Source organism: Athene noctua, chromosome 1 (genome assembly GCF_965140245.1).
Source record: "Athene noctua chromosome 1, bAthNoc1.hap1.1, whole genome shotgun sequence".
Lineage (NCBI taxonomy): Eukaryota > Metazoa > Chordata > Aves > Strigiformes > Strigidae > Athene > Athene noctua.
Window position 1 is genome coordinate 147,110,895 of NC_134037.1, and position 11,988 is coordinate 147,122,882.

Below are 11,988 nucleotides of genomic sequence, written 5' to 3' on the forward strand. Positions count from 1 at the left end.
GAGTGCAGTGGGCTTTAAAAAGCTCTCCTGGTGGATGATCCCAGGCTCTTCTTTAAATGCTTCAGCAAACTCCCTGTCTATGCAGTGTTGCATGACTTATAACGTCCCTGCACTGGTTGGCAGAGGAAACCAATTTCTCTGAGGCAGGATTTGAACAGCCAGCTACGTACCAAGTGCACTGAGTCAGTGCCAGTAAATTCGTAAGTCCTGAATCACCACTGAGCTCTTCAGAGACACTTCACTACACTACATGTGCCTCTTCAAACATGAAAGTTAAATGCTCTTAATTACTCAGTGCCTGTGTCAACTTTAATGCAAGATTTTGCTTTGTTCATTTCACCTGAGGCCATGTCTTTGCTGCAAAAGAAATCCTACCTTTTCCCTGGGCCAGCTATCTCAGGGTAACATCTCCTAAGAGCCAGATGACTTCCCTGGAGAGGCTGCTATTTGAAGCAGTTATTCAGACTTATTCCTTCTTCCTTTACCAGCTCTATCAAGATATAAATTACAAGTGCTTACGATTTTAGTTACAATACTTCCTTTATGGTTTTAGGTTTAAAATGCTGAAAAATTGTACAAGTGTTCCATGTACTAAGGCACTGACTTTGTGTATTTGAAATCTGTTCCCTTTGTGCTTTTCTGTTGATCTTACAGCTGTACCATATATTTGTGCAAACTGATCTTTTAATTTGCTTTCGTAGGCCATCTCTCAACTGTAAAAAAGGACATTAAATGAAAACTGTTTCAGTTCTACATGAAATTAAAGGGGTTACTAATTATGCTATTTCTTTAATATTGTCAGAAGAAAAACGGGAATGTTCTGATGTTTTTAACCTTTTACAATTTTTGTTAGATCCCTGAGATTTTTCCAGTGAACCACTGCTAATCAAAGTCTATGGACAATAGACTTGTGATTTGCCTCACTACTTTCGATGCAACCTGCAGATCACCCTGAAAACTACTGCTGTAACCTGTTCCATCAATAAATAAGTAAACTGGATTTATGGAAAGGAGTCAAGGCCCCGATGATATGAATTGGATCAAAAAGAGATTTTGCAAACAGAGGCCTCTGCATCTCGAAACGGCTCTGGCCTGTGTCAGTGGGGCACCATACTCTGATGACAAGGCCCCTTGCAGTATGTTTCAGCTCCTGTGTGCTTTGTTGGTGGATGTACGTTTTTTTTCCTTGCTGTTATATTTGCTGAGGGAGCATGACCTAACCTAAAAGCATGTGGAAATTAAACTGAAGTGGGCAGATGTGTGCATCATACCTAACAACTGAAGACTATTCCTAGTAAAACTTTGCATTTTTTTTCTCCTTCCCCTCGCAGGTTTTTGCTGAGCCATCCATCAGTCTGTTTGCTCTAGAATGCTGCAAGGGCAGAGAGCTGCACTTCGGTGAACCCATCAATTCTGTTTTGAACGAGGACCTTCATTTTTACACTCAGTCTGTATGGGTGAGAAGTGGATTGTAAGTACAGAAGAAATATTCTTGTCAGTTTTGCATTGTAGTAGCTAATACTGAGCATGTCTTTTCTCCTGATTACTATCTTTTTCATAAGATGTGTTTTACATTCTAACTTTCATTTTGAGACAATATAAAATCCTAAAATGCGGCTGAATGCTAGACCCACATTTTGTATCAGGACCCAAAATGAACAAAAACTCTGGGCAGAGGGTGTATTTCCCCCTGTAAGAACTATCCTTTTATCCCTATACAGTAGCAAACAATGGAGCCTGTTGTTTAAGCCCAGAACCAAAAGCAAGTAAGTTTTGATTGGTGACTTACAAAGACAGGTAGAGTAAACTTGGACTGCCTTTATTAACTGCCTGTAAGATACCAACTATAAACTACGGTGATTTAACTTAACCCACTGCAGTGGTTCAGTGAAGTTAGATGTGCTGATCAGCTGCCAAAGAGGCAGCAACTTCTGAGAGAAGCTCAGAACAGATCTGACAGCTGGAACAGTAATTTGCTTCTGTTATTAGTTTAAAACCCCCCCCTCCATGAGTGTGAATACACACCCAGGGTCTTCTGTGAAAACCATTTTACATCTGCAGAAGTGACCTTCAAACCTGTTCCACGTTTTCCCCTTTCACCTTTTGGAGAAACTCCCAAGTATTCTGGCTTGGCCAGGTTTTCAGCCTCCACATCCACAGCTGCAACAAATAACTTGCAGAGTCTTGTCCTGCAACTGAGACTGACTGGAAACTGCTGTTCTTCTAATGTGACGCACATTTACTGTGTTTATTTTTAACCTTTTCCCCACCTTTTTCACATAGACAAGGCTCTAATTTTCTTGAGAGATCTTACAGGATGACACAAAACCACACAAAATTTGAACTAATTGGGCAAGGAATTGGTGTGCGCTGTTCACGGCTTAGGTCTGTCTATTGTGATTCTTATGATAAATCAAGTCTGTTACCACCTAGAAGTCAAAACCCCTCTGTGGATATTTGTGATGACACTGCTGAATGCTCCTGAATTTTCGAGGTTGGTGAAAAGGCTAAGCCTAACGTAGCTGATGCTGCAGAGCACCTTGGGCTGTTTCTTTCAGGAATTTCACACAATCATTTTCTTGAAAGGTTGGTTAAGGATTGAACCTCTGTTTCTTTAAGAGTAGCCAGTAGCTCTTGACTTTAGCTGCAGGCCATAGTGAATATAAGCTTTCCCACAGCTTTTCCAATTCACTATAAACTCTAGTCTCTAACATCTGTCCCACTTTCATCCTGAGCCCTTGCTGAAAATATAGTGATCATCTGCAGCTGTTGTCTTGTGATGCCCCAGGTGAGAGGGGCAAGCAGCTGTGATTTGAGGCTGAGAGCAGTATACGCGCATTCGCTGTGCTAGTTTTGAGAAAAGGACCTTCTTTGGGAGGAAGACCTGACATTTCTGGTGGGAGTGTAAACCTTCATGCCTCTGTAGAGGTGTTAAGAGTCTAAAGTGTGTCCTGGTGGGGAACATATCTTTATGAACTTTCCCTGCCCTCTCATCAGGGGCATGGAACTGGAAATGAAATCAATTTGCCCATGCAGTTGGCTGTAAAGGACGGGGGATGGCTTTGGGACCACACAGTAGAAAAGCATGGGAGAATGAGCAAAAGAACCCAGCCCCTTTTCCATCTTCCTGTTCATTTCTTAGTATCCAAGCCAGGTTACCTGCTTCCGTGTGTCTGGGAAGGCCCAGGGCAGAATGGTTGGGCTTTTCCTGATCTCCTGGTGATGCTCCCTAGAAACCAGATCTCCACAGCCCATCCCCATCCCACGCTGTAGATAGGCAGCCTAAAGGTTGAGGGTGGCAGGTGATTCTGGGATGTCCTAGAGGGGGTTTTTTTCTTATCTGTGATCAAGAGTTCAGGAACCTCCAAATTGGAGGTTTTTCGGCTCCTTGCCCCAAAGCCTACTGTCAGCTTCAGACAAATGACGAAGATTTATGTAATATATCAATGGCATCTTGCTGACAGGCTTGGTTACAAGGATCCTTCCTGAGCCAGCTGACCACCTCAGTGAGAAATGGCACGAGCCTGGACTGTAGCTTGGCCAAGGGGGCTGGGGGCTGAGGTACTCCAAGAGTGGGAAGGATGACACAGCAGAGGCCGCTGGTCTGCGTGAGAGCCGAGATGAGTTTTGTCTGTGTCACTGAATGCTGGAAGCCTAACCTGGCTTCACGTGGTCATTATTATAACAGTCTTTTCCCTCTCTGTTTCCTATAAATGTCTGCTTTGAAACTGCATTTAAATGAGGCTGTTGAATGCCCTGAGAACAATGTTAACAGTGAATTCTCAGGGACCTGACAGAAAGCATCTCAAGAAAAAAGTCGGGAATGTGTTAGAAGGGTAAGGAACAGACAGGGGTGGTCAGGCTTCTCCAAATACCTGTTAGTCAGGAGGTATGGGACTTAATTTGAGGAAATGGTGATAAGCCTCGTTATGAGGTAGTTCACAGTTGGCACACTTTAGCCTCCATGGAGGCCTGAGCAAGGCTGGCTGTCGGTTTCTCCAAATTACATGCAGTGGGGAAAAATAAATTACAGGTGCTGCAAGCACCATTTTTGGATGTTTTTTCACTGGCTTAGAGAGCTGCCATCCCTCGTGTTCTTGACAGCTGACCTGTAAAACAGGTAAGTGTATTTGCTTTGTGTTCAGATGAGTTAATGAGTCAAGCATTTAGGATTCACTGTCTGCACAACAGTGTCCTGTTGATATAAACAAAACCAATCTGTGATCCGGAGGCTGCCTTTTTCAGCAACAACACAGTATTTACTGAGCAGATGCCTAAATAACAAGGGACCTATATGTGCCGCCGGTGCTTTAACTCTTTGTTGATAAAGGATTCAGCCACATCTGTGGCTCAGATATATTCACTATAGGGAAGCCTGTTACAGCAATGTATAGGTTTTGGAGTAAATATTTTGTATGTGTTTTCAAACAATTAGAATAGCTATAAAAAAATAGCTATAAAAAGCTTTAAGTGTAACAAAATAAAACATTGGACAAGATCCTCTCATAACTAATCTGTACAACCAGGCACCTAGTGTGGCTTCCTCATTTCCTACTGAAACCTGCATTATTCCCATCTGGGTTCATGCAGAGTTTCTCATATTTGGGGGGAAAAAATGGGGATGGAGGGTGAGGAGTGGAGTTTGCAAGTTTCTGGCAGGCAAATGGAAAACAGGTCATAATTTAGACATAAAACAGTTAAACCACTGAAGTAGATGGCATTTTGTGGCACAGTAATAGGGGTTTGATACTAGCACTGCTCTGGAGAGGTTGGGGGGCTTTCAAGACCACAGTCCTGAGCACAAGCCTGTAGTTTCATTTAGCTATGGTTAACATGTAGTCTTTCATTTTCTGTTTTCTATATCCAGGTGGATTGCATACGAGGGATGTAATTTTTTAGGAAAACAGATTCTGCTGGAGCCCAGTGAGATTTCAAACTGGAATGAACATAGTGGCTGGAAAGTAATTGGCTCCCTTCGTCCTATGAAGCAGGTACTGTAAGACTGTACAAGGAAATTTTTTTTTTGGACAGGGATTAGTACACCAGTATCAACTCTACTACTAGGTGTAACAGTGTGCATTGTACTTCTTAAATCATGCCAAATGATGACAGCCAGAAGGACCTACTGGAAGATTACTGAAGCAGAAAATTCCTCTAGTGGCAGTTACTGAGATCTGTATTAGGCTTCTAAAGAGAAATAATTCCTGGTTTCTTGGAGCAAAGTTTTGGTTTTCTGAATGGCTCATGAGCATGTTCTGTAGATGCTCTATTTTTATGTTTTTGCCATGTAACAATAATAATGAGAAAACCAATTCTATATTAGCTTGTTTGATAATTACACAAATGGAAGCAAAAGCAAATTTTATTGTGCAGTAGCCTGGATTTCCAAAAGAAGCAAAGCTTATGCAGTCCTGCCAGGTTTCCCCTCTCTGCCTCAACCCCAAGTAATGCCAGTTTCAATCTCATCCAAAGATCCAAGTCTCAAAACCACAAAGTTCTTAGGAGCTCTGTGAAAGGTAGGTAGAGAAGCAAGACTGAAATAAATGCCCCTCACTCAAGGAAAAGCAGGTGCAATTCTGCTTCCCTGCTTTCCAAGACACATCAGGTCATCAGTGACACACAAGCTCCAAACCAATGAAAGCAGGTGTTGCTGTGTGCCCAGCCACGCAGCGGTGGGAGGACAATGCCTGGGCAGAGGAGAAGGACAGGGGAGACTGGCAGGGAATGTAAGCAGTAACTCCACTGGAAAAGAGGTTTTGTTAGTTCTGCTGCTCCCAGAACAACTTGTTTCCACTTCATGACAAATGCTGCTTTATTTTTAAACATCAGATTCAACTGGGGAAACACCACAGTGAACAGAAATAATCTTTAGTATTAGTTATGCATTATCTGCCCTGCCCCCCTGAAAAGTAAAGGAGTTAGGTGGGTTTTTTCCTCCCAGTGATTTGTTATTCCATGAAGTTACAGCTCCTTGAAATTCTTTGGAAGTGGTAACTACCAAAGGATCCCATTTTGGCTTTGTTTTTGCAAATAATAGTAATGTAAGTTATTTGTGCTGATCTTAAAAACAGAATTCTCTCTTAGCTAGCAATCTGAAGAGCTTTTGTATTTGGTAACATCCTCTTTTACACTGCCACAGTGAGTAGTGTTGTAAGATCCTACATCAGCTTCTGGGGTTTCTGTGATTTGTTTGTTTGGGTTTTTTTTAATGTGGCATCTGGTGTTTGTGTGACTTTTTTTTGTTTTGGTTTAAACCCTGAAAACTGAGGGCTTCCTTGAGTTTACGCAGTTAGCTACCTGTGCTTGACACTTCTGTGGGCATCTAGGAATTTTTTCTGAGACTGAAGTAATACTACAAACCCACACCAGTTCATTTGTCTTCCCTCCCTGGATCCATTACAATTACAAAACCAGTCAAGTCTGCCAGTGTAAGAGATAGTGCAAGAAAAAGAAAAATATTTGGAACTCATGTAAAATGAGACACAAAAATTTTGCTGTGACCATAAAACAATCCCTTCCTTGTAAACTATACACTATACTAATACACATTAGCTTATGGATGCTTGGTGGGAGAGAGGCTTTTTCATCTGTACCTTAGAGTTTGTTGTAATATGGAAAAAAAAGAGATTCAAAGCTCCCAGAAGAAAAACTGTGCTTGAGTTGGCATTCCAGCAGAGCTACCCCTTATAATTCACTGATCTCTATTTGTGCCAGATATCAGTGAGTAACAGAGCAAAATCTCCTTATTTTTTGAGTAAACTGAGTAAACTCAGTAAACTGATGCCAAGCCAGTACCGTTTTCCATGTCTGTTCAAAAGCAGCAGTGTAACTTTTCTGCCATATATTTCAGTTAATGGGGGCTGAAGTTGCTGGGTATGTGACTCCGTAAGTTTTGTGTCCTGAGAATAAAAAGTTTGTGGATTACAGCCCAGCTACTGGCCTTGGAATGAGGGAAATGTGCTGAACTAGAGATACTTGTATATCCTAGGAATTGGTTCTATAGACATAAATACATTTTCTTAAAAAGTAAAAGTGTTGCTTACAGCTGTCTATCTGCCCGTGAAAAACACTATCACTTTACGTGCACATTTGTTTCCAACAAAAAAATTACTGAACATCCTCATCTGAAACTGGAAATGCCATATATACTTTAGAAAACCGATATAAGATGGAGGGGAGGCATTCTCACATCAACTTTCTTAATCTCTGTGTTCTAACTGTCTTCCTTCCCACTATTTCAGCCAGCAGTGTACCTCAGAGTGAAGAACAGAGCCCAAGGTAAATATTTGACAGTCGCTGGAAGCTTAGCAGATGTAAGAGCAACGTCAGTGTGCGCATCCCCATACAACGGCAAGAATACCCAGATCTGGCACTACTGTCGTGGACTCTTCAAATCCAAGGTGAGTTTCAGGAAGCTGGAGGTGGGCAGACTCTATCACCTGCTCTCTTCTCACCTTCACTTCCTGCTTTTACTGTAGGCTAGTGTTAACACCCAGATAGCTTTTGGCCTCTCCCATGTGTCTTAAACCAAAACTCTTACAACCTACATCCTCCTCCTTTGTACAGACGAATGAAGTCTGTCTGCTTTGGCAAGTTGGACTACTTTTCGCATATGTCGAATGGGACTGATTGTTCCTGGAAGTAGAAACTTGTTTTGTCTGAAGTCACAAGTTTAAGTTTATTACCTCTAAAGAGTTAAGAGTTTCTCTGAAAAGTAGTATGTGAAGAAAGTAAGTGATTTTGTATTAACACTGCCCTTGGTAATCTGTTATGTTAAATAATTATCTTTTTATATTAATTAAGAAACATCTGAAGGAAAAGACCACCCCCTTTGACCAAGCAGCTGGTCAGTTGCGGAATAATGTTCCTGGCTTGTCTGCCAGGCTTGTTCCCAACTCTGGCACAATGCCTGCAATATGCTCGGTGCCTGCCACTGAAGCAAGTCAGAACAAAACCGAGGCTTTGAGGCCTGGATCTCACTTCTCTTCTTGTTTCCTAGGCTAACAATGCCTGTCTGGATGTCATTGGTGGCAGAGATGTGCCTGGGGCCAAAGTTGCGCTCTGGACAGAACATGGGAAGGACAGGCAAAAGTGGAGGCTCAATGAGGATGGAACCATCAGTTCATACCTCAGCGAACAACTGGTGCTTGATATTAAAGGTATTTTGAAAAACAAACAAACTGCTAAAAACCTCACATGTTATAAGTGCAGTTTTGATTGAGGTTAATTGTCATATTCCAGCTCTTTTTGTACTTACGGTTAAATACTGAATCCTGTCTTTCCTGTTAAGTGTGTGTCCACTTGCTTGACAGTGGGACAAGAAAAAAAAGGGCAGGCGAGAACCTTACACTTCTGATCTCAGATCAAATCAACTATTCAACCTGAGGGAGTTCAGTAGGGCTGATTGCAAGAAATTCAAGTTACAGAAGACAAAATGGTGAAGAAAAAGTAACCATGGAATTGATATGACTCAGTGCTCACTCCTAATGTTTTCAGGCTGGTTAAAACTGGCATTGCTCAAGTCCTGCTCCGTCTAATTATCCATTATGGCAGAACTACCTCACAGGAGAATGCCCGTTCCTCGCACCTAATTTGTTCAAGCCCTGCTGCTGGCCTGTAGGGTTTTATCCCGAGGGGAAGGACGTGGGGCCAGGACTGCAGCGGCTGGTTGCCTGTGTCTTCTGAGGGTGACAGCCTAACGCCCCTGAAGGGCTTCCAGACCAGGGTGAGGGCACATCCCACAGGTGAAGTCACCAGCCTTTTCAGTGAATGTCCTGCTGGCCATTCCACGTCCAACCTCTGCAGCTCAAACTTGCTGATAATTAATTCTTAGCCCCATGATGCTGAAATAATAGAGCATTTCTGGCTTCCAGAACTAAAGAGTTTAATCACCATTACTAATTCATAGTTACTACAAAGCCATTAAATGCAACCGGTGATACTGATGGCAACTTAAAAGTACCAGAGAACTGTGCTGCCTCAGTTACTGCAAAATATAATGTTGAAGGCTGGGGGGGGCAAGATCCCACTTGATAGCTCTTTAGAGCACTTATTTCTTTTAGTGGATTTTTATTTATAATGGTAAAAAATGTACCGTCATTTCTCTGCTACATGTATTCAAAGGAGAGAAACATTATTTTAAGGACGACTTAAGTCTGTGGCTGAAATGGATACCCCACACCAAGTAGTCTCACATGTATCTGTCAGTTTGTATTTCCACTATAGCTGTATGTGCCTTAAAAATCCAGATACACAGTGGGACCTCGGTATCTGCCAAAAGCAAAATCTCTTTAGAGGTGGTGTTTCTGTGCACAAAGGTACCTTTGAGGACTACGGTTTGTGGTTTACTCTTGCTTCCTAACTCACAGAGCTCCTCAGGGCCTAAGCTGACAGGTGACAGCTTGAAGGAGAGAAACATACAGGGGCAGACAGCAGCCCCCTACGTCATGGAATTTCTGGGTTTTGGCTACTTTTCCTACTTAGTCACACTTCTTGAAGATTATGTACAGAATTTTCTGAGTATTTCTTGCTAAAATTTCTCCTTCATTATTTTGTTTTTAAGGAGGAAATTATTATGACAAGAATCACATCATTATGAATCAGCCAATAGATGACAAACATTCACAAAAATGGGATATTGAAATATTGTGAGTAAAACCCACCACACAGATGGACCTTGTGTGGGTTGTTAAGACCCAAAGGGGAAAAAAACCCAAACTACTGAAGTCAGTCACACACCACTGGAACCTGGAGCAGCAACTTCTACTTTCCTTCATACCAAGCACCAGTTGGTGCTAAAACAACTAAATTTTGCACAAACCTGGAAGATGAGAGGTTGATCTGATGGCTTTCTGCAGGGACACCGATTCTTTAGAGGCTGCTCCTATGAAAGTCACTATTACTCTTCATCGGAAGTATTAAAAGTAAATGCAAAAGACTAGACTTAAGTTTTGCAGGGTATGAACTGCAAAGAGATAATAGGGGAAAGGCTCTTTAGAAATGCCGTCTTTACCTTCCTCTCAAACTGAGGGAAGCTCACTGAAGAATGAATGCACTGATGAGCTTGAAAGAGGTTGATTTGGACTTTTATGTCCCAAGTGAAGCTGTTTAAGCTCCAAGCAATCCCAAAGCTCAAACTGTGTATCTTGCTACAATGCAATTTATTTATGAAGACAACTTTGAACAGAAATTGCCAGCTCAGCCTGTGAAATGAGGCGACAGAGAAAGCCCCCCTTCGCCCCCATGCTCTCACTGGCAGGCCTCTGCCATTGTTTTAACAGTACCAAATTTCCAGCATCAGGAATTGGTTTTGCTTACCCCTGGCCTGTTTCCAACCCATGACGTTGTGAGTTACCACTGAAGATCACCTTTAACACGGAGCCGTATGTGCATGTATCAAAAGCGGAGAAATGGTCCTGGTCAGGCTAGACTTCCACAAGGGCTAGCTGCATTTAGAGCAGTCATGATTTTAACTCTAGCTGTATTTTGTTTTGCTCTATATAGATTAATTTAATACAGTGTAATTTGTTCATGCCACCGTGTCTTCCTTCAGAAAATAATTCACCCGAGTCTGTATTTTCAAAGGTGCTAGCAGCCCGCATTTCAATGCTTGCTTAACATTAAAAGCACAGCATAACTGCATGTTAACCCTACTGTGGCTCATCAAGAACGTGCACATCTTAGCCCAAAGGATGAGCTCCAGACCTTGGCATGCCCGTGCTTTCCTCAGTTGCAGCACTGTGCAACCAGCCTGCTAGCTCTCACTTGAGCCAGACAGAGCCCAACACCTTAATGGAGTGCAATGGGTGCAGGCTTGAAAAGCGTGTTCCTTGCTCAACACTGACAATACAGAAGGAACCGCAGGGTTGTAGGGCTGTGAACACCTGGCATGGAAGAGAAGTCCCATAGATCCCTGGTAACTTCATTTCAGCGTCACTAAATTAATCATCATCTACTTCACTGAAAAGGTAATTTTTTTTTTCCTTATTTGTATATTTAGGGTATGTATTTCTATAACTATTTAAAGAGCTTAGGTTAGCTAAAGACAGATACTTTAGTTTCCAAAAGCTGTAACTATTCCAGTTGTGCATTCAAACAGGATTCATCCCCAAACAAATAAAACCCTAAGTTTGCCACAGAAATAAAATATATGGATGTCTATTTTTGTATTAAATAGAGTTCTATATAGTACTATTTAAAAAAATGAACAATCTACTTGCACTTACTATTTTACGTTCTAAAATTATCATAAATCTGCTGTTTAAGTAACATCCTCAAATGTATGTATATATTTTTCCAACTAAAGTACATGTTCAGGTTTTTTTATGTAAGTCAGTATATCAAGTGTTCTGCATGTGACTTGCTTTCCATATGAAATTTTTAAAGCCTGTGTACTAAGAATGACTAAACCATATTTGGTGTGTCAGTGTTACATAACAAAGTAAAGCAGGCTTTTGTACTCTAGAGATCTTGAATGTAAAATGCAAAGCATGTATATTTTAATTGTATAAAACTTTTTTTAGGAGGAACATTTTGCTAGCTCGTTTCTTTTTAAACAAACTAAATACAACAGTAGTTTTTAGCAGTTGTCAAGCACATTCCTGCAAAATACTTCCTTTCAAATGGACAGAAAAGGGGCAAGTATATTGAATCCGTGACTGTGCTGTTACAGTGGTTTGCATATTAAACATCGATGTTCAAGTATTAAAATAAGTGCATCTTCCCATCAAGTGAGTATTGAAGACAGAGATTCCTGTTACAGCGTTGGGTTACTTTCATATTAAATTGGTGCTGGGGGACATAGAGGTTAAAGAGTATTGTTTGTTTATGCCAGCAGTGGCAGTATCTGAGAGGAAAGGGGTTTGGGAAACAATATACACAGCTTTTACTGAGAAGGTTTTGTTCTCTTGGAGCAAACAAACAGGTTTTCTTGATGGCAAACTTTACAAATGAGAAAACAAGTTATTTTTGCCCAAGGTCCCCGGGCCT

At 41.5% G+C, this 11,988-nt stretch overlaps 1 protein-coding gene across 2 annotated transcripts in view; it reads left to right on the plus strand.

The window, feature by feature from the left end:
* Nucleotides 1-11,528, plus strand: part of CRYBG3 (crystallin beta-gamma domain containing 3) — a 91,542-nt gene extending 80,014 nt beyond the window's left edge. Inside the window, exons 18-22 of one of the 2 annotated variants that reach the window (XM_074899948.1) lie at nucleotides 1,332-1,471; nucleotides 4,868-4,991; nucleotides 7,242-7,400; nucleotides 8,000-8,159; nucleotides 9,563-11,528. In XM_074899948.1, coding sequence (XP_074756049.1) covers nucleotides 1,332-1,471; nucleotides 4,868-4,991; nucleotides 7,242-7,400; nucleotides 8,000-8,159; nucleotides 9,563-9,651 — 672 coding nt within the window. In that variant the 3' untranslated portion in view covers nucleotides 9,652-11,528. Of the gene's footprint in view, nucleotides 1-853; nucleotides 1,123-1,331; nucleotides 1,472-4,867; nucleotides 4,992-7,241; nucleotides 7,401-7,999; nucleotides 8,160-9,562 lie in introns of those variants that run through there. The other variant, XM_074899957.1, reaches the window with a different exon arrangement.
* Nucleotides 11,529-11,988: the final 460 nt, after the last annotated feature.